This window comes from Patagioenas fasciata, chromosome 5 (assembly GCF_037038585.1).
Source record: "Patagioenas fasciata isolate bPatFas1 chromosome 5, bPatFas1.hap1, whole genome shotgun sequence".
Lineage (NCBI taxonomy): Eukaryota > Metazoa > Chordata > Aves > Columbiformes > Columbidae > Patagioenas > Patagioenas fasciata.
In genome coordinates this window covers 36,675,121-36,699,004 of record NC_092524.1, presented here as the reverse complement: position 1 = coordinate 36,699,004, position 23,884 = coordinate 36,675,121, and the positions used below count along the sequence as shown (strand labels likewise).

The following is a 23,884-nucleotide window of genomic DNA, read 5'->3' as shown; positions in this document are numbered from 1 at the left end:
TTTTCCCCACAATCAGCATATGTTGCCCCTAACAACGCTGCTATAGCGAAAGAAGATTTTAGCCCTCATATTTTAGGACAGATTTATGAAGGGTTTATGCTAATTAAAGAGAGTTTTTAATATATATTATTTTCTACATGTTACCCTCAAAGAGCAGTTAATTAACATTAAATCAAACAATTTCAGTTTCTAAATTAATTATAAATGGATTTGTGAGTCAGAAAGCCTTTGTTTGATACAAAGTGTGTAATGAGTTCGAACACCGTCTTCATACACAAAGTCCCTTGAAAAACATTTTTATAAAATATGAAGATTATTAAGGTTTCTTTGTGCAGAGGAAAAGAGGAGTAAGAAAAAAAAAAGAAAAAAGATAATAATAGACAAAATCCCCATGAATGCATAGGGTTAATCTGCACATTAAGTTATAAATGAAACACCACAAGATTACAGCCAGGTTGCCCAAATGAGAGGTTACACAAAGCAAAACACAAACCACAATTTTTAATGCAAATCTTTTGGAACATCTTTTTGATAAAAAGCTAGCTATGAATAGACCTTAACCTGAATGGATTTTTAACCCTAGACATGACATCTATCATGCCAAAACAACTCTGGTCCGATTTACCTGATTATGTCCCAAAACAGCAGTTTTTTCCTGGATTCTTTTCTTGATGACAAGCTGTTCAAACACCGAGCACCTATCAAACCTAGTATTATCATCTGCTGTGTTTTTCTTCTAGTAGACACTGCTGTCCATCAGAAGAAATAATTAATGGGTCTGTTATGTACGAAAGCGTCATCTTGTCAATTCAGTGACTGGTTTGAATAGCTCATATCTGCTACTCATTGATGCCATGCGTGCTCACTGTCCTGAGAGATGACAAAACACTACACCCTTTGGGATTTTTTTTTCCCCTCTGTTCTAAAGCAGCACTTCACATCTGTGTCTGACAGAAGCGTAAGGAGCTGAGAGAGGCAGACCATCATCCTTCACAGAATAACGTTGCATGAGTTAAAAGTCAAGACCTGATATCTACAGATCCTGCATATTTGCTACAAAAATCTAAAACATGGAAGCTACCAAAATGTGTAGGGAAATAACTTTTCAGTGTTGGAATAGCTACAGAAAACAGATGGAGTTTACTGGATACTAAATCTTTAAATTATTTTTTAAATGTTTGCCAAATACTTGAGTTAGCTGGGGTCAATGTATTTTCCTTCTTTTTTTTTTTTTTGTCCTTTTTTGAGGTGTGGGGGGGAAGATGTGAAGTTCACAGGTTCTTTTCTATTACCTGATAAGGGCAGAATAAGCAAAAATGCTGAATGTGAAAGAAATCAGATATTGGAGATACCTGGAAATAAACTAGAAACTACCAATACCACAAGACGAAGCAGCAGTGAACAACAAGACGCTGTGGAAAAAGAAATCACAAGACGAGAGTGCACAATGCATTTCAAATAGAAAAAAGCTTCCTATCTGCTGAGTGAGTCTCAGTATATTCTGACAGAGCACAGATAAAGCTTCAATCAAGTATCTCCTAGGTAAGTTTTTATTTCATATACTGCTTTAATTATTTATCACATCAATATACACTTTAATGTATGGACAATAACTCAATGAATTTATATTTCTTTATCTTGATACCGAAGTTTAAATCCTTTTATGATAAATATTTGATGTTCTTAGATTTTCTATACTGGTCAAATAACAGCTCTCTTTTGATACTAAGGTTATTCAAAGGAAAACTATTAAATGCTTTCTCTCTTGACTTTTACTGGAGTGAAATATTTCCTAACATTTAAATCCTTAAAAATATTTTAATATACATTTACATGCATGGCTGTTTAAGAAAAAAGAAATTTATAAAAAGTCATGCTCCTGTTTATATTCCAAAAAACAATTACTGTACTTCATTATCTGTTTAATCTGGCAAAGCTAACAACACTTTGCACAACAGCAGTAAATGTAAAAGGATATCTTTTATTATAGGTTAATATTTATATAAAAGGATATTAAATGAAGCTAGAGGTGTTGATCAGTTATTTATGAAAGGTAAACTACAGCACATTAAGAAAATAGTGATGTGTTAATACACCCCCGAAGTACTGTGTACAGAGTTTCAAAAAGAACACTGGACATCAGTGCCCCGGTAAAACTATAAAAAAGGTGCAGGTCACCTCAGTTATTTCAATTACTTGCAGCATCCACTACATAAGCCACATAGACATGACTTCTACATGGAAATAGCATGCAAAACATTTAAAATTAGATTCTAACATCTAATAGGGCTTGGAAAAACAAAACAAAAAAACCCACAATATCTGTTATTCAGAAAACTACACTTACAAGTCAGAGGAAGGTACCTGTGCTCACACACACACAGAAAACCCCATACGCTTTGAAACTGAAAAGCATAAAATAGACATACACTGTTTAACCGACCATTTTATAGTATCACATAGGTCAATTTTGTATGTCATATTAGGTTTGAAAACCTACATCTTTGCTCCTACTGTCTTTTACTGGTTTCACACCTTTTTTTTTCTGTTTACTAAGATGTAATATTTTTTTTCCAACATTGTTTTAAATATCTTTACTTCCCTCTATATCATTTCTCTCATTTCTATTTAGCACATTGTTCTTATATAATGTATCCATCCATCCTTTTCCTGTTGTTTTGTTTTTATGTTTGCTAACTTACTAAAACAATCTCTCTCTTGCCTGATGCTTGCTAAAGACAGACTCATTTGCCATTCACAAACATCTCTTTTGAGCCGTTCACTTATGCACAACATGTTTATGAATTCTACCAAGTGCTAGAAGATTAAATTTACTTGCCAAAGACTAACAGAATACCATGAGACTAAAAACCAGAAGGTGATAATACACTGAGCCGTGTCTGACATCAAGAGTCAATGACACACTCCCAAAATAATGACATTCCTACCAGGTAACATATGTGAAACTACTTCTGCATGAGAGGGGTCATCTCATGCATATTACTGTAGAATAGTTGATACCTTTAAAATTCCTCCTACAAGATCCCTCTCTTGACTGCCATGATGGGGGGTGGAAGGTGGAAAATGTTTCATATTCTCTAAACATTCACGCTTAACTCTTCTGCTTAATACAGGCAAAGTAGTTTCTATTATTCTAACCCTTTTCCACTTTCTGTATTTGATGAAAATTTGATGGGAATTTTTGCGAGGACACCCATAACCATTTTATTAGTGACAGGTGCCTGCACACTCTAAGTTTCCCCACTTTCTGTCCTTTTAAGTAGCTCCAATTGCTCTCTTCACAACCGCTCACACATCTCTCAACCTTTTTTTCATGTGCCTCACTTCACATATTACATCGATCCAGTCTGAGCTCTTCCTGCCTGCTTGCTGCTCCCATACAACACACACTGATACTTTATCACCTAATATACCAAGAAAAAAATTTCAGTTAAAAACTAGGTTCTGCACAACACAAAAGAAAACAATATGGCTGTAAGTTTCAACGGCACCAGTTCAAGATTTCCGTAACTTGAACCATCAAAGCCCACTGCAACTCAGTAACACTTGTTACAAGCAGCAAACCTAACACAGCCTTTACCAGCTGATTTTAGAAGACAGCTTTGTTGAATCAGGTCCAGAGTTGGAAGTAAAAGAGAGAAAAATAAGAATTGTAATTCAAGTTTTGATTCTCCAGTTACTGCTCTCACACCGGAAAAGCTTCCTTATCGTGGACATTATGCATGAGTGTTTTGCCTTCTCTTTTACAGAAGATATTGTTTATCATGGCTTCAAAAACAAGCAAAACAAAATAAAAACAAAAACAAAACCCACACACCCCATAACCCAAACATAACAGCTAGCCAACATGCCTATTTAAGAACAATCAGGCTATTCTCCAATGAAGCTCTCAAAAAGCTTACTCAAAACTCAGTGTTTCAGAAACTTCTAAATTGAGAGCTGCAGTTATGACTTTTTAAGCTCTCTGTTGAAAATATGAGAGGGCTAAGAACAAGTGGAAAGCTTGCTTGTAGGAAGGAGAACTAGATACAACTAGTATTTTTTTAAAAGACTGGATACAACTCTGTAATATGTTTAAAAGAAAAGGCAGAGGTGTTTTTTTTTCAGATATATTCATTAATAATTTTGAATTTAAGTCGTCATGATAAATGTTATTTTAAGTCCATTATTCCTCTCACTTATCTTCAAAGAATTCAGATTCACTAAGAAAAGTGAACAGTTCATTTACCAAGGTCCAAAACCTAAACGTCTCTGCAACTAGAAATACGTATATCACTGAATGTTTTCCAAAATGTGTAATTATGTAAAAATCACCTTGGCTGAAATCAATGAGTCAATATTTATTTTCCACCTTCATCATAATCAGTTGTTCAAGGATCACTAAGCACCTGACAAAGATATCTTTTCATTTCCTCTCTGTATTAAGTTGCTCATATGTGTGAAATGAGTAAACCACACCACAGAATAACTACTGTCAATTGCCTAGAGAGAGCACATCTGCTCGGCAAAACGGCACATGCAGTACATGTAAATGGGACCCTCTTCACAAATTCAGCAGGTAACAAATGATAAAGTGGTGTAGCATGGTTTAATGAACCTTTTAGAAATGATGCAAATATGAGACAGACTGAAAGTCCCAACTGTCCCTTCTGTGTAGTTATCAGCTAAAAGAAAGTAAGAAGTAGTGGCACAGAATTGTAGGTGCACAGAATTGTAAATACACACATTCCTAAACTATTGGCCTATCCTCTGCATCCACTTCCATGTCTACTCAAAACTATTATGATAACAGGTAAAACAGGAGATACTTTTACACTTCCACCTTTTTAAGAGATTGAACTTACATAACCTAATAGAAAGCAAGGAGTGAAATCTGCCCCTACATAGTTAAATCACCCACCTCATCTTCATTTCACCTTGTATTACAGATGAACACAACATTCACCATGGCCATTTGCATCTCTCGCAAGCCAGTTCATTAAATAATCCAATTGCCTCTGAGAGTCATTGTAATGAGAAAAAAAAGGCATCAAACACTTCAGGAGTGTAAATACATGCAGGTAATACGCAGGATTTCCAACCACAGGTAAAGATACATCTTCTAGAATGCCAAATTGACCAATATACATTATATTCATTTCCATTTGTTGTGGAATAAACAGGCAGAGCCAGGTCAGACAAAACCAGTTTATAGCTACAGTAAAGAATGCACAGCAACAGATGTTCAGCCCTCTATCAATATGAACTGACTTAAAAGCCCAAGGGTTTATATACCTCCGTGGCAGATATGAACTGTTTTGTGAGGGGGCCTGACATGACAAAGCAGCCTCTGCACAGAAGGAAACTATTACAGCAGATGCGTGTGCTCCTGGTAACTCAAAACCTGCAGCTCTAGAGCCTCAACTTACATCTGGTCAGCTCATCCCTCTCTTTTGCTTGTGATGCTGCTGCTCCATGACCAAATTTTAGGTCCAGCAAGGCCTGCCTCCACACTTGCAATCTTAATTAACCAAATCCTGTATCAGCTTTTCCATTCTCTTTCTCCAGGATTGATGTCAAACACATGGGCCTACATCTACCTAACTCATTCTATTGAACAGCATTTTTTCAGTGTTGAAGAAAGACATTCTTTGGACTTCTTCAGTATCCCTGCAATCATGAGATACTAAAAAAACACACATTTGTACAGTCTGCCCTATTGAGTGGTATTGATGCTTTACAAGAAGTGAACTCGCTTCCCCCTACTATATACTTACATATCAAACAGCGCTGAAGTCATCAAGATTGCTGAAACTATTAAATTCACAGAAAAATGAATCCCTTACAGGACCTTAATACCTTCCAACAGTGTTGAACTGACACAATCTCAAAATTTAAATATTAATTTATCAGTTCTGTAGATTACAAACAGGGAAGAAAGAAGCACATCACTTGGGAAAGGTCACACCAGATTGAATCAGAGGCTCCATACAGCCCCAACTCCAGCAAAACAGTGCCTACCAGTGTATGTTTAGGGAAGCCCGAGAGCAGGGCACACGCACAGGGACACTTTCTCAGAAATACTCTGCCAGCCTCTAGCTATTTGTAGTTCAGGGATTTCTTGAGCCAGAGATGATGTCTTGTTTATAAGATAACCTTTGAAGTATTTTTCCAGTTGTTTTTTAAACCTGCACAAAATTTAAGCTTCCACAAGATCCCACGACAAACTTCCATATATGAGTTACATCAAAAAATACTTTCTTTCTTTGGAATTTGCTGCCAGCCAGCTTCACCCAATATTCCCTTCTTCTTGCACTAGAAGAGAGAATAATAATTTCTTATTCACCATATCCGCCCTTCCATGATTTTACAGACAGCTACACCGTACTCTTCTCAGTCATCTGCCTTTGAGGCTGAAGTCCTCTATTCCACTCTACTCATACCATCCTCAGCCACACCTCATATGTAAATTATTCCACACTGGTAGTTGTCCTGCTGGCCTTTGCTGTACCTTTTCAGTACAACTTTTTCCTTGTGGAGTCTCTGAGGTCCAAATGAGTTACCCAATGTGCCTGCGTCACTGATTTATATAGTGACACCGTGATGTGTTTTCTGTTCTTTTCCTAATTTCAAGGGTTCATTTGCTTTCAACTAGTGTGTAGTAACAACCACCTCAGATGTCTTTGAATGTGATAGGGGACTGCTTCCCCCACATGCACGTCACTTAATCTTCATCTGCACTAAGTTTAATGTCATTTGTCTGTTTTATCTGCAATTCTCTGCAATCCTCAGCCTATAGAGAACAAGAGGCAAATCAAGACGAACACTTGTAACAGTGAAGGTAAAAGCACATCAGATCAGTCCAAGAGCCCAGTGGAACAACATTCCAAGAGCTCTGAGGGATTCCCGGTCACTGAAATTGTTTAATTAAGACTGACAACAGCTTTTGACTGTAGCCATACTGAAGACATGCCCTAATTCAACCAATAACTAGTTCATACCTTTCTTTGTTATGACTGCTCATGTTATCCAGCAAAGTCCACCTGATCACAAACTGTTTCTTTGGCATTGTGATCTATGAATTTTACTGGTTATGCTGGAGTTAGCCTTCCATGTACAATCACTTACTGGAGAGAATCTGCTCCTCTTCTCAAAGTCAGTAGGGGATTTGAGCTGGGGAATGAAACAACAGCAAGTTTTACTTCCAGTTTGCCCCAAACCTTACTGAAACAGATTTTTATTATGTTTGCTATTTCATGTTTTCACATTAAAAAATGAAGGAACTGTAATTCAAAGATGTTTGTTGGTAGTATTTTACCTCTAAGGTCTAAAAGCAAATAACGGCAAATGTGTCACCTAACTACTAAAATTACATAGATCTGAAAGTGTTGCAAGGAGAGGAGGAAATGGAACCATTTTCAAGTTTAGACGTGCCAAGCTGTCAGAACTCAGATACAGAAAAAGACTCTAGAAAAAGTCATTTTCTTAAACACGTGTACATACTCTCTATAATAGGCTGTTCAATAATTATTTTACCTATTATAATGTAAATTAGATAAATCATCCCTAATGCCATTATGTGGACGTCATCTTTTCCTGACTGATATCGTAGGTGTGCACTATCACTGTCACCAAAATATATCTTGTCCATGTTATATTCTCCCTGGATTAATCTACTGTGTTTTCCTTTCTTGATTAAAAGAATTCTAATCACATGAAACTACATTTTTAATGTAGTTGTTCAATGCCTCAGTTTTCAAATACGCATTACAGCAGCTTTTATCATATAGTATAGCCTGCTCAGTGAGTTATTTTTGTAGCTTATTCCACTAGTCTTTTTTGAATGAAATAATTTTAATTTACAACCAGGCTGGGAGATTGACAGACTCCAGGAAAACAGCTCAGATTACTTTATTATAGATACTCACAAAAAATCCCACATTTTCTATAGCATCTGTCACCACCATAAAGAGTTTGCAGTTGTGAGGTCAAAATTATTACACCTCTCTGCAACTTTTTAAAATTAAAAAATGTCCTCCAGGTTTTTTTTTTATTAATGCTAAAGTTTAGACCATAAATATTCTTTCACTCTACTGAGCAAGTTTGTAAACACAGGTCTTTACTTCATACTCCAATTTTGCTTCCCAAGAGGGTTCCACTGTTTGCTTCCTCAGTTTCCTATAATCATTGCAGCAATAGAAAATGTTAGTATGTTAAAATATTTTGAAGTAGAAAGGTTTGCAAAAAGACAAACCTCAAGAATCATTATAGGACTCTACTATTAACAAATGAACAGCCAAAAGAAAATTGTGAAAGTTCAGATGAACAGTTAGAGAGAAACCATTTTGAAGTACAGGCACTAAACACAAATAATCACTAGGAGGTTTGTTGTTGTTTTGATGTTGTTGGGGGTTTTTTAAATGCAAAGATAACATGGCCAAATCAAACACTTTGGAGACTTTAAAATGCTTTGTCTCTAGTTAAATGTTACTTTGCACAGAGACATTTATAAAGATCAATTTTCTTTGACAAGCTAAAGTGTACTTTTAAGTTGCAAGTATGAAACCTGATGCTTTCAGATTACATTTCTACAAGTTAATTTAGTCATCTCATACTTGCAGGCAATTTTCCTCTAAGTGACTAGTTTTTTCTTCTCAGAGATTTCTACTCTTCCTTCTTTCTCTCCCCCCTCCTCTTTTTTTGTATTCAAATACAACTAGGAGTAATAGAGTTGTCAGTGGGATAGAAAGAGGATATATAAAAATAAGAGTAAGCAAACACTTAATAAGGCATTATGAACAACCAAAAAAAATGTCAAAGAAGGGGCAGACAATCACATGGAGTTACAGAATAGAAGATTTAAAGCAAGAGATATCGTAGACTCTTACTTGCATTAGAAAATTTACTTGCTGTCAATATTCTAACTGCAAATATATATTAAGATAAATCAGAAGTAGGCATCTGTATTTAATCCTATTTAATCCAATACCTACGCATGCTACTACAGAAAAAGGAACTATTACTTCTTCCCTTGCTAATACCAATACCAATCCTGGTGTTTCCATGATTCCCCAAGATCTTTCCCTTCTCACCAACTGTTCCATTTCATGTTCCTGCCAACTCTTTTGCACCATTCATGCAGTCAAATCAGGCAATCAGATCCATGTCTGGTGATGGGCCAAATCCATAATATCACTTCCAAAGTCATTTCTTCAGAAGAAGGGAGGTTTTCTTAACTTATTATCAAGAGCAGAAGCAAAACATAAAGCAACTTCAAATTCACCACATTTTTAATTGATAAGAACTCCACAGCTGCATAACAAACAGAACAACAAAACAGATCACTCCATAAAAGCAAGAGAAGCAGGGACATGCAAGAAACAAAACACAGACATCCACTAGGTTCCTTCTAAAAATGTACAAAAGGAAGAGAAAATCCAAAATAAATTATAGTCGCTTTCATCAAAATTCATGTTTTAGTAGTGACTGACATGATGACTAAAGCAATTGATAATTACATATGAAACTACTTAGAGATGAAAAATGTCATCAGTTGAAGCCAATTCACAAATGTGCCTGGTAACAGCTACAGTTTTTTTTTTCTGGTATTTAATATGTGAGAGCAGGGAAAGTCAATACAAGTCCACTTTTTGCAGCTGGAGCAAGCTGCATTAGCCTGCCCATTTTTGGACAAATGAAAATATTTTGTTACTTGGGGTAAAACTCAGTTTCTCCACTCTACACAAGTTATTTTTTGCACCCACTCCCATTCGAAGTGACAGGTGACACTATAAAATGAAAGGGAACATGCAAGCACCTTCCACTCTCATTTTTGTGCCAGTGGCACCATGTTCCTTTCAAACACAGATCAAACCCACCAGTACCTGCTGGATAGAACTCCTTGTCCGTTTTTGCCCCAGGGGTAATGCAGTCCTGAAAAGGGCACCTGAAAGGCGCAGCAAATATATTGTTGTTTTTCTTAAAAGGAAAAGCATGCATTTCAAGATAAGAAGATAAAAGGAAAGTGTACCAAATTTAACCATGTCTAAAACAGAAGAGGAAGATGGAGAGAGAGAACCAAAAGAGAGAGAATGAACACTCCAGACCATAAGGAAGGTTTCTGAAATAATTTACCAGCACCTATGACTTGCTCCCTGTGTGCAACAGAAGGTGAGAAAGAGCAGGTTTTGTTGATTTTTCAGATGACTGATCAAGATAGTAGTCTCTGAAGTACTGTGCAGAGTCCTGGGACTCTTGACAATGCTGAAGGTCCCAGACTACGAGGACTTTAATTTCAGATTTTTTTTTTTTGTGATTGATGGATGACTTATACTCCAAAATTACATGTAGTATTATGCAGAAAACCTAGATAATGAACAAAATACAGTAAAGATGTCTTTAGACTGACCAGTAATTATTGGGCTGGGTAAGCTGCCTCAATTCACGGTCAGTCTATTTCAAACTAATACTTCCCACGCACCCCTGGGCCCACAGACACATCACCACAGAGGCCTGTGCAGACAGCAAAATAGTCAGGGGAGATGTAGTTACTGGCCTTCAGAACAAGCCTGTCTTCCAGTCGGTCAGACAGGGTAGCAACATACATTAAGAAATATATCTACATGAAAAATTCAAAACATCTTTTCTGACCGTTCTTTGCCTTGGAAAGTTGTTTACTTCTTTAGTTCAGCGTAACTTCTGTCTTGCTACTGTCACTCCTATTTCTGTGTCTAAGCATTTCAGTCAAGAAGTGGGTTAGCCCAAAGCAAATCTTATGTTACAAAAGCCAATCAACATTTGTCATCTGTTGTGCAGAACTCTTATCTTCTAGCAACTTCAGAAGCATAAAGTATACCTACAGGGAAAAAAGTAACTCAAACAAGAATCCTTCCGTTAAGAAGCCAGAGCACAAGGGGCGTTTTTCACTAGAACCACTTTGCTACACTTCCTTGGGCATCAGAAAGGTGAAGACTGCAAACAGGGTATCTTTTCCTGAAAGAGTACAAATTGTATAGACTTCCGCTCCAGGACTAGTACTCTTAAACCTAGAGCACTTCAGTAAACCCAGTTTACCTCATTACCACTGAACTGTCAATTTAAAATACTAAGCTTTCCAATATCTCCATTCTGCCAGCATTTTCCCAGAAGAAAGTTAACCAAGTGTCTCAAATGAAAATTCCTTTGCTATAAATATCTGCAAAATAGGCTTTATGACACAAAAGTTTTATGACCAAAAAAAAACCAAAAGAAACCCACAGTAGAATGATACCAACCTATTAAAACATTCCCATCTCGAATTAGTTCTTCCACGTTGCCCCCTTACAATTTGTAGCTAGCTGATACACACTCTACAGTGACACATTTTCTGCATGTTGAAGCACATGCACATATTCAGGAAGAAAATACCACATTATCACAGGCTGTTTTCAACCAAGAGCTTAGAAACAGAGAGAGTATGATCAGTTTCAAAACCCAAATTATCTGCAGCAGATTCAGAAATACCACGCTTTATAAACTGAGATGATGAGTGTGTACCGTCAAAGGAAGGTCATCTGATTCACATTCCAGTAAAGGTTGAAAATGAGTCAGAACCAAAGAAAAGATAATTCCTCCCCACTCCCACCCTATTTTGTCCCTCAAACATAATTTTTATTAAAAGCATTTCTAGTTCACAATTTTACACATGCACAGGGTTCGGTTTGCAAGAAAGCACAACGGGACAGAAGAGTTCCCTTGAGTGTAGAACAGACAGTTAAGACAACTCTTGTTTTGAAACAGACTTTGTCAAGGCTCAATATGCCTTTGACATTCTTCAAGAAAATTACCCAAATCTAGACATAAAATAAGCTCTTTGGGGGAAGGAAAAGAAAAAAAAAATCCTTTAAGTGCTTAGAAGAGCCATCTTCCTATACAACAGTCAGAAATGCCAAATACACCACTCTCAGGAGAGTGGAGAGCAAACAACAGGCAAGAAAACACAAAGCAGATGAGGAGCCAACACATTATTTGGACAGGTACAAAAATACGGCACAGGGAAAGGATAAAGAGAAAGCATAGAAGCTGGATGTAAGAACTGGGAACTCTGACCAACAGGATGAGATCAGGGCAAGAACAATGGCAAAATGAACAGCTGTGACTCAGCATTAAAAGGAGAAGGACAAGGAGAGCACAAGCCATCAGTAGCAAACGTGAGGAAGAATTTCAGGACCACAAAGGGGATAAGAAGAAAAGAGGAGCTGCAGCTGAGATTAGGGACGAAATAGGCACTCTGTGTCCTTCAGAGCATTCCCTGCTTCACAGCCCTTCTTCCACCCCAAAACCAGTGTTTAGAAACAGCACTGGTCCCTGCAAACACATTTCTGAGACTCTTGCTAGAAGAACAGATCAATCTCTTCTGATGGTGGTTCATGTGCAGTCTAATCTCAACACTGCTTTGGAGCATCCATCAATGAACAAGGGAACATTCCTACCACAGTTACTTTGTTTAGAAACTGATATTAGGTATAAATTTATCCTTGTGAGAAACAGAACAGTAAAAAGTCTGGCTTCTGCAATTAAATCAATCTGCTACACCCGATACTTTTATCATCCTTACCACAAATAAAAAAAATTCTGGTTTTATAGAAATTTACAACATTTCTATTTCTATTTTTTACTTCTTTCCCTGATGTAGGCTGTTAAGAGATGGAACAAAAGCATTACAATTAAAACAAACATAGCTCCTCCAAATAAATCAACATATTTTAATATTATCATAGAAGTAATAACTACTAATGTCATTATTGCAAAAGAACCTATACTTTACGGACAAGCAAAAGAAAATTCCTGCTCTAAAAAACTTACAGTCTAAATCAGGTGATTTAACAACAGTTTAGGACCCTGCTCTAAAAATCTTCACAGTCTAATTCGGGTGATTTAACAGTCATTCAGGATCAGAAGTGTGAAAAGCCATCCGAAAGAAAAGATTAAAATCAATCAAAATTAATACACAGCAACAAGGAAAATCACAAAGTTCATGGAGTAAAAGCAAAACCTGAATGAACTGGGAAAGGGAGAAAATAAGTAAAAACAAGTAGAAATGGGAGAAGGGAAACAGGAATGGAGTGAACATACTGAATTTTGAAAATGAAGACTGGAATACTAACTCTACTGTCTGAGTACAAGTGCCGGAGTAACACATTTTTGCTTAGGGGATTTCACTGGCAGGAAAGTCAGAGATGATGGTGTGGCACAAACCATGATGACCAACATGAGGCCTAGTCAGGTAGAACTGGTTTTAGGGGTATTATAAAAACAAAGGATATAATTAAACAAGAGAAACAGTGAATTAGGTGAGTAGACATTTTTATCTAGCTCCCAAGCCTACAAATTCAAGCAGTGGATATGAAAACAGCAAAACAGGAATAAGGACAAATCATTTCACATTTAAACTTACTGATCAGTGATTTCATAACCAAAACATCCTTAAACACAATTCAGCAGAAATACCATCAATACTTAGTAACAACAAAAGATTCAGGTCCAGGATTAGAGAAGGATGTTGGTCAGAAAACTTTTAGATGCAGAAATCTGGAACTTAACAAATAAATGAGTGCAATCAAGGTGTGAAAAACTAAAAGAATGTGAAAAAAGCTTACCACACTGATTTTAATAGGAAGAAAATTTAACCCCTTTAGTCTGTGAATCTTACTTTATTCAGTTCTAAATCATGAAGCATACAAATCTCTGAAACAATGAAACCTTACAGATTTTTCTTTTATTGCTTACCATTAGTTTTGCAGTATTATCACTGACATATAAGGTCACATAGTTCTAAGATATCTCAGAATGTTAAAATGAAAATAAGAAATGTTTTCTACATATATATGCATTCAAGTAATGGAATCATATTATTTTTCTATACATCTCATGGTACATAGAAGAAAACCAAGTGATCAGGCCCAGTCAATGTGGGTTTATGAAAGGTAGGTCCTTTTTGACCAACCTGATCTCCTCCTATGACAAAGTGACCCACCTAGTATTCAGACTTCAGTAAAGCCTCTGACACCATATCCCACAGCATTCTCCTGGAGAAGCTGGCAGCTCATGGCCTGGATGGGCGTACTCCGCAATGGATAAAGAACTGGATAGATGGCCGGACCCAAAGAGTTGTGGTGAACGGAGCCAAATCCAGCTGGTAGCTGGTCATGAGTGGAGTTCCCCAGGCCTCAGTGTTGGGGCCAGTTCTGTTTAATCTCTTTTTCAATGATCTAGATGAGGGGATTGAATGCACCCTCAGTACGTTCACAGAGGGCACCAAGTTGGGTGGGAATGCTGATCTGCTGGAGGGTAGGATGGCCATACAGAGGGATCTGGACTGGCTGGATCGTTGGGCTGAGGCCAACTGCATGAGGTTCAACAAGGCCAAGTGCCAGGTCCTGCACTTGGGTCACAACAACCCCAGGCAGCACTACAGGCTTGGGGAAGAGTGGCTGGAAAGCTGCCTGGCAGAGAGGGATCTGGGGGTGTTGATTGACAGCCAGCTGAACATGAGCCAGGAGTGTGCCCAGGTGGTCAAAAAGGCCAACAGCATCCTGGCTTGTATCAGCAGGACTAGGGAAGTGATTGACCCCCTGCACTCGGCACTGCTGAGGACCCACCTTGAATCCTGTGTTCAGTTTTGCATCCCTCACAATCAGAAAGACACTGAGGTGCTGGAGAGAGTGCAGAGGAGGGTGACCAAGCCGGTGAAGGGTGTGGAGCACAAGTCTGACGAGGAGCAGCTGAGGGAACTGGGGTTGTTTAACCTGGAGAAAAGGAGGCTGAGGCTTATCACTGTCTACAACTACCTGAAAGGAGGTTGTAGCATGGAGGGGGTTGGTCTCTTCTCCCAAGTAGCAAGTGATAGGACAAGAGGAAATGGCCTCAAGTTGCACCAGGGAAGGTTCAGATTGGATATTGGGAAAAATTTATTCATGGAAAGGGTTGATGAGCATTGGAACAGGCTGTCCAGGGAAGTGGTAGAGTCATCATCATCTCTGGAGGTGTTTAAAAGGCATTTAAACGAGGTTCTTAGGGACATGTTTTAGTGCTAGAGTTAGGTTATGGTTAGACTCCATGATCCTCAGGGTCTCTTCCAATCGAAATTATTCTATGATTCGATTATACAGTTCTGGTTACATTTTAGACAAAACTTAGGAGGTAAAAAGGCACAGATATGAAAGCATATTTAATGACTACAGATTACCTATTACAGGAAAATACATTTATCAAGAAAATGTAATTAATACTTAAAATCTGGCACTTCCTATTTTTAGTGCAGCCCAAAAACAAACAAAAAAAAAAAAAAAGGACAGCTTGTCTGATTAGAACAAAAAATATGAATTTCTGTAATGTTAGGAACAGTTCAAGAGGAAGCACTGAGCAGATGGAGAACGAGCTTCCACTGGTGCCAAGTCCTGTGATTTTACTGCAAAGCTTTATTGTGAAAGGGCTTTTTTTTTTTTCCTGTTTGTTTGGGAAAGTTACTTTGGCTAAGGGGGAGAGAGGGAGAACAGGAGAGGTTGCATTTTTGTTGATTTCAGATACCTACAGGTATATAAAACAGCAGCATCTGTTGGGTCTATAAATAAGTCCAAAGATGCAGAGTGCCCAGGGCATAACTGCCACGACTGAAAACTGCAAACAGAAATGAGACCACTTGGATAAAGAGTTTCCACAGATGGGAAAAGGTATCTACTACACAACCATCACAAAGGAAAGTTCTGATGTGCTGGAACAAGGCTAGAAGGAAAAGTGGGAGAGGAGAGCATGTCAAGGAAGGTCAGAGTACATTTAGGGAATGAGGCAGCAAAACAAGGAGAACATAGGGAAAGATGTAACAAAGTACATGCCCTAAACTATTTCAGGAGCGCGTACACTGGGAATATTCAAGTGGCCTATTACCAAACCTTAGTTTTAACAGTGTAATCTTTCAAGACCAGTAATATGGTCCTAATATCTTAAAGGACTTGATAAATGATAAGAAGTAAGCAATACCTCTACGTTCTGCACAGAGCTTATGTCACCTGGTGAACAGCAAGGACATGAAGTTTTGCATCTGTTGAATTTCTGACCAAATAAGATACACTAGATGAAATCACATTTGTTCCACACATAATCAAAAAGACAAGCAAAAAATAATTAAAAATATTTTTCACTATTTTTTTTTGCACAGAGCAATAATGCTTTCGGAGCTGATAAACAACAAGTCTTTGTTAGTCTATATATTTCAACATTACAAGAAACAGATACAGAAACAGAGTTCTATGGAGACATACGGACATCAATAATTTCATAGAACAGGCATACAAAAGTAGTAGAAGCTGGAAATCAAATACCACTGAAAAGCGGTACTCCTGATATACACAGTAATCCAAATGAACAATGACTTAGGCAGTTCTGTAAACAAAACTGAATTTCAGCATTCAAAGGATTCTTTTTTAGCATCTGAACCATGTCCTGACATGGCCATTCTTTTTGTTTGAGCAGAATTAGTATTGAAAATAAGAAAAACTCTTTTATTCTTCACTAATTTTTTTTCCAATTCTCTGTCAGTATATACTTGAGATGGAAAAGATGAAGGAAAAACTATTTTTAAAATGAGCCTTGCTCCACAAGTTTATCTCTTCAACATTTCCAAATCAACCAATGGTCTTCTGTATATTGTAAATTCTCATGTATGTATTGACCATGAAAGTGACAAAAGGGAGGCAATGCATTGCAATAGATGCCTCAAAATTAAACAGAGAGGACCAAAAGCAAAATGTTAAAAACACAAACCAACAGGTTTTAGGGAACAGAAATTAACTGCTACCTCACAATTCCTATACTAACTGTTCATTACTACTATGCTTCAGTGACCACTCTTTCGATTTTTATTCCACATTTCCTGTTGCATTTGAGTGCTAGGTACCTACAGAAATAGTATGTATTCTTACAATATCAAGACCATTCTGCCAGTTTTGTTTGAACTACACGGCATTTCTTTCTTACTCTTTAAGGCCATCAGAATTATTAAGCCATGGCCGAAAAAAAAAAAAACAAAAACAACAAATGGGAAAAAATTTGTGTCAAAAATTATATTTTTCAGTCTTGATAATCATCAGATCCTGTAATTCAGCACACTGTTATCAAGGCATGTATGCTGGCAGCTTTTGGCTGCTGTACTGGTAATGCCTGCCACGTTTAAAGGAAAGTGATCAGGTCCCTGGATACATTTTGATCAGCTCTGTAAAAAGATTTTAAAAACATATTTTTAAACCTAAAGCATCTATTCACAGACAAAAAGCTAATGAAAGACTTAAATCTATTTTGGGACACCTAACCCTGATCAGTCAAAAAAAAGAGGACAGCTCTTCAAACATGGCAAGATTCTTCTAGCAAAGTAAGGATATCCTATCATTTCCACTTCTCTTGTTCTTTACGCTTCAACAGCATTTTTACTAAATTGATTTGAGACATATTCCCTGAAGGCTTCCCCATGGACTTGTAGTTTACATCAGCTAGATATCAAAAGTAATACAGAAAACTTTGCTTTGCTATACTCAAGATTAATTAAAAAAAAAAAAAAAAAAAGGAAAGAAACAGACTTGAAAACCACAGTTATCATCCTATGTTACTCACAAACATAATAAGCCCTAAGGCCCTAAGCTCTGTCAGGCTAGTGATATCAGTTGCTATCAAAGGCACCTGGCAGTTCTTACTTAAAACTATTTTCAGCTGCTTTTTTAAGTATTCAGTCTGAAATTTTCCATGTCAATTGTCTGCTTCAGGTAGCTTTTCCTCACCCTCCCCTCACTATCACCTTTTAAAAAAAGTCAGAGAATAGCTGGAACATTTTTCTACCATGAAAAGACCTGGGGAAAAAGGCCCTTGGAAGCTCTTCCTATGAAAAACTGTAACCACTTCCCTTCCCTGAATCAGTAACTTCCAATCAGGCTGGACAATGTTTTTGCATGAGAGATACACTCTCCTCATTTTGTAAAAAATCTGACCTGATTTAGGCAAGTGACAAGCTTCTAGAAATCAGAGTTTGTACATATTTTTTGGCAACATCTGCAGACATTTAACAACCAAACATCAAACAGTCCATCCTCAGTGACCTTCTGTATGTCATCTCAATGTGCAAGACAGCTGAATTAAGTGTCCTCTAACCTCTGTTCCTGAGTGAAGAGCCAGATTTTCACTGCAAGAAAAGTCTCGTTTAACAGGCATGAGGTACAACACTGAACTGAATTGAAAAGTGCCATCTTGCATATTTCTGCAACCACACCTATGCCACTATCCCCACCACAGTTGAAAACAGCAGCCTGTCACTTCATATTGTTGGGTAACTGAGCAGGATTTCGGGTATTCTGACAGAGCATGTGGAGGGAAGATGGAGAAAGCAGCTTGCAGTGGAGACTAGAACTGGAAGCTTGAAATAATAAAGGAAAGAAACCAAGAGGAACATAAGATGCAGTAGTCAATGAGAGAAAAATTCAGCCAAATGAGCAATCCCAGGCAGAACAAGTCAAAACTGGGGATCACCAGGACTGGGTAGAGCAAGGGATGGAATATATCTGACAGAGCTGGATTCTAGTGAATATACATGGAAGGGAGCTGGCTCACAACAAAAGGCTAAGAAAAATCCACCACCAGGAATCAGAAATGCAGACAAGAAGAAAAATCAACAGAAGTAAGGGAGAGTGAGAAGCAGCAGTGGGCAGGCAATGGCTGACAGCAGAGACAAGGTGCAGTCAGAGACAGCCTGGGACCAGTCAGGCCTAAATACTTGATTGAAAAGACAGAATCAGTGTTGCACTGGAGACTGGCTTGAGGCAGGGACAAGCTGGAAGCATAGGCAAAAACCTGAAAAAAGAGTGTGTCTTCAGAAGCTATTGAAAAAAGTAAAATAAAATACCCTAAAGACTCATCATCCTCTGCAAGTATCTGCAAATTCCTTCCTCCCTCTCTCTGAAAACTATCGCATTGTTCTCTACCGCTGAAACAAAAAAGTGTAACAACCCATAACTCTCTTACTTTCTGAATTCAAGCAACAGTAACATTCATGCACTGACTAGATCTAAAAGCTCCAAACCTGCTAACTATCAATATGACACACATATCACAGAATATTAGTCTTCTCATTTTGCTACTTTTTGGTTGATTTTAACCAGAAAATTGCACACAGAAGCACATTTACAAAATATTAAACAAATCTATCATTTCAAGTTTCTCTACTTGCATTAATTCTGTCTTTATTACTACAGGATCCCAAACTATTTTTTTTTACCCTATCTCACTCAATTAATAGGTTATTCTCTGGGAATAAATCCAAGTTATTTCTTGAAGGATTGCAGTCTCTTTAAGACCTTGCATTCAGTATTATGGAACCTAAATGTTACATAGGAGAAAAGGTTTTTAATCTGAGCTTCTGCCAATGGATCCTTAACTGGCTACATCAATTACATTGTTGTGTATTAACAGTAAATTGCAAGACCTTTCTAAGCTTTCGCATTCCTGAAAAATGGCACTTTAACACCATTTCCTCTCCAGTGCTCCCCTGCTTGCTGCAACTGAGTTGGATCCATGGTGCAACTACAGAACGCTGAATAGCAATATACTAACAGAAATCAAAACGATCAAATAAAGCAGAGATGCAAGCAAGCTTCTTCTCAGACCACTAGAAGTAAAGACAACCACATTCTCAGTTTTCATACATCAGCCAAAGAAATTACACAAAGGAACCCCCCGGCACACGCTGCTTTTTTATGTGACTCCAAGAAACCTGCATTATGGTTTAGAAGGAATTATTTTCTTCCTCTGAAAGAAAGCACTTCATTTCATTGCTTTTTCTTATCAATATATTTTAATGTCAAAAACAGTCACAATGTATCCTAAAAATAAAGAGAAACACTCTTTAAATGAAATATTTAGAATTAATAACTAGTACGAACACTAACTAAGAATATTTTAATTTTAGGCATTAAAAGAATCTACAGAGTAAAATAAATGAGTTGGTAGAAAATGTATTGGAGTATAACCTAAGAAATTAGTAGAAATACTTAATATTTTCTTATATCTTCACTTCAAAAGTACTATTCATCAGAACATTTTAAAGACACTCTGAAGGCTAAGTATAAAGTTAGAGACATTAAAGTTTGTTTTATAAAGCTGAACCATGGCAACATGCAGCTCAGGGCAGGTATCTCAACTGAAAAGGTTTTGAGTTGTGATATCTACTTTGTTCCCCAGGCTATGTTACCGATCCAGCTCTGAGGTTCATACCAGGCATCTTGACTCCATCAGTCTTTCCCATGCAACACACCATTCAGATAATTCAATACACATCTCATGATCCTATGACTAATACTGGCAATTTAGGTCCAATTCTGCAATGTTCATGCAAAACTCAACTTCAGAAATTGATTCTGGCACAGAGAAAGCAAGCTCTGGTCCTTGTTTCTTTACCATAAATCATTTCTAATTTACCCCTTCACGCTGTGGCTGAAAAAAACAATTATTTAGATTTGAGAGATTTCAGAGCTTCCAAGTTCCTAAAAAAATACTCACATTCTTTGCAGCTTTTTACTAAATGGTATTCCAACCTACCAGCATATGAAGAGTTTCTAAAACAATTTTAGGTAACTGGTTTTTGTACAACTGCCCATACTATTCATGTATAGCCAAAAAAAAAAAAAAACAGCATCTATTACAGCCTGTCCCTACATCTCCTCCTTCTATTACTCCTTTAAAAAGCAGAAAACAACTGATCTTTATTTTCAAGGTAACACTTGCAATTTATGTACACATCTGCACAGTGATGATTACCAATCTTTGTCAAAACAAACAACAGCAAACAGCTGCTTGACTGCTTTGCTCTGTTTAGTCAAACTAGCAGCCTTCTTTGTTTTCTAGAAAGCAACCCAATGACCAAGATTGGCAAGAAATTCATTGTCAGCATGAATAGGCTCAAAGTAACTGGATGCTGCACACACTCTTTCACTCCCCATCTGCCACAGCTTGGTGCAGCCTGTTTGCTATAAGGCTGCTCCCATAAAGACTTTTGAACACTCCTAAACACATCAATGGCAGACAGAAATTGTATTCTAGGGTCCTGTTTCATTGTCAAGGACAACAGCCAGAAAAGTCATAGTGTTTCAAAAGGCAAAACTGAAAAACTATCTATAGAGTAGAAAACGCTTACCTGCTGAGCTAAGCAAAACACTGAAGTCTGTTCCTCTCTGTGATTCCCCACATTCACTCTGTTCCTCTTTTTCTGTATCCTCATAGCGGCTCCAGTTGGAAAAAATCTTTCTCCTTGAATAGCTTTTCCATTCTTCTTTCACTTCCTCCTCTCGTGATTCAGTATCATCATCCTCCTCTACCTGTAACATGTAAATGGAAAGTTAAGTCATTGCAACTCAACAGCATTTTGTTCTTTATTTAAATAGTCATTCATACAAACAAATTTCGATCACAGAATTAACACCCAAGAGACTAATTAGCCTGGATCCTCATCAAAACTTTAGATCAGGTCCTACCATCTTCCTAAGCTCTATGTAATTCACCAACAATATAATTAAAGGACCTGGCGAAGCCTCAGTTCTTACAGGGGCCAAGCAGTAACACTGATGCTAGTTCCACTGATTTCCCTCCTAGTCTAGAGGCCCATCATGAGTATCTTCCTGAAACTTAGAGTAATGCATAGGGAGTAGAACTAAGAATTTAATCACAGTATCTGTGTCCCAGTGTTGCAGTGATATAGATGATAACTGAAAGAACTGACATTTGTAGAGCAGAACAGGAAAAAGATAACATAACAAATACTTTAGAAAAACATCCAGAAAGGGTGATCTACATAAGAATTTCCATTGTAAGCAACTACAGGGTCTTAAGTAATTTGGAATAATTCATCAAATTAATTTCCTTCATTAAAGACATTTTATGGAAATACACAAGGAAAAATTAAATACACTGCTGGCAGCCAGTCTACTAGCCCAAACTTTTAAAAAGCTTTAGGGTCCAAAGGAGAACTCCTTGCAGTGTCAGCTTAAGATGCAAGCAAAACAGGCATTTGCCACAAGCACTCAACAGCCATGGAAAACTCTCCCCTAGCTTGAATCCTCTTTATCACCAGAGGTCTCCTCTCCCAGGTCCAGTCGTTCAACTGGAACGACTCTCAGCTCACAAACATAAAGACTTGCCTCCTGGAGGAAGGAGCACTCAACAGGAAAGAGAACTAAGAGCAAACAGAACAGTTCTGTGCAAGATACTTTCTGCAGAGGTCTAAATCTCTGAAGAGGTGGAGTAAAGGAGTCAAGAAAGAAGAGATTCCCACGCCTGCTCCCAAATATTCCTGTGGACAGATCCACTTTTTCTTCTCTCCTTTACTCCACAGTGTACTGTTGCCATAAGAGTAAATTTCACTGCCCAACAATAAGTGGATTCTTCATGACCAGGGCAGTGAAATTCAAGTTTATCTACACTGCTATAAAAGTTAAATTCATTTCCATTCAGCATAAAATGATCTAAAAACAAGCTACCATTTGGTAGCTACCATAAGCCAAAACACCCTTACAGCCCACAATCACACACTGGCTTTAAGAGGGACCTTGGCTTTGGTAGTTTAAACCAAATGCAATTCTGAAATAAATGTGAAGAATGATTATTTATGTTTTAAAAAAGCCCTTGTAAGAACTGGAACATCTTGGGCAGAAAGATTACTAAAATCTCTAGTAGTTACTGTGTTTCTAAAACTACATTAGGGTTTCTTTAAGCACATACACACTGATACAAGACTACACAACCTGGTAGAAATAACCGCACGAAGCCACTATCAGGAAGAAACCAACACCACTTCATTAATTTGATTTATAATCAATTCATAGCTCAAGAGAGGACAGAGCAATGCAACACATTTTAGATTTATTTTAGAAATACGTCATGAAGAAGGCTTAACTACTCTATAGAAAATTTTGTAGTTACGTTTTGGCTCAGCTAGATAAGGACAAACAGAGATTTTCACGTTCCTTTAGTGTCCAATTACACAAAAGAAGAATGTCTAGCAATGCCAAATAACACCCCTGTTGCACCCCAAATACTATATTTATATGCAAGTATATAATGATAAAAAGAAGACTGACACAGACAAAAAATTAGGAAGTAGCAGCTAGTGGACAGTGAAGCATTACTATTCTTTAGTTCTGAAAATATAATAAAAATGACCCAAAGTAGCAGTAAAGCCTGTTTTGTGGCTCTTACACAAATGTCCACTGAAAGGCAAAGCATCTTCAAACGCTATTGTGAGAATTTAGATTCTCCCATGTTTGATGTCTTAAAAAGGACTGCCCAGCATATCATACAAGCAGCAAAATCAGAACTAGAATAATGATTTCCCAAGAAAAATAACCCATCAATCTTCATAAACAAGCTTCTTTCAGCACTGTTTTTTGGAGTGATCTGGTTAGGAACAGCATGAAGGAATGGTAAGACCATCAAAGAGCTTAAAAAGATAAAAAGCTGTCATAATTATACAAATATACTCACAGTTGCCAAACAGCTGGCACAAAGGTAAATATTCTGTGCATTCTCACTGGTTCTGTGCAATTTTTAGGTAAATTCTCTATTCTTTCTGTTCATCAGATTAATACACTAAAATGATTGTTGTGGACAAACGGTTTGCATGAGCAAGGGGATGAAGTCACAACTCTGTATTACTGATTCAGAGCTACCGTTTCCACAGAACAAAGGCCAAATCCACTTACATCAAGATAAGAATCAACTTATTTCTCTTCTCCTATAAATTGAATTATTTGCCATAATCAATCTCATGAAATTCAGTATCCAAAATAATTTCAAGCTAACACAATTTACAAATCAA

General features: G+C 37.3%; 2 protein-coding genes across 2 annotated transcripts in view; one reads left to right on the top strand and one right to left on the bottom strand.

Moving 5' to 3' along the window:
- AVEN (apoptosis and caspase activation inhibitor) overlaps positions 1–23,884 on the bottom strand; it is a 98,301-nt gene that overhangs the window by 55,742 nt on the left and 18,675 nt on the right. The window contains exon 2 of the mRNA XM_065840058.2: positions 21,209–21,389. Coding sequence (XP_065696130.1) covers positions 21,209–21,389 — 181 coding nt within the window. The remainder of the gene's footprint in view (positions 1–21,208; positions 21,390–23,884) is intronic.
- The window catches only part of CHRM5 (cholinergic receptor muscarinic 5), a 50,652-nt gene continuing 27,649 nt past the window's right edge, over positions 882–23,884 (top strand). Inside the window, exon 1 of the mRNA XM_065840057.2 lies at positions 882–1,542. The gene's annotated coding sequence lies outside the window, so the exon portion shown is untranslated. The remainder of the gene's footprint in view (positions 1,543–23,884) is intronic.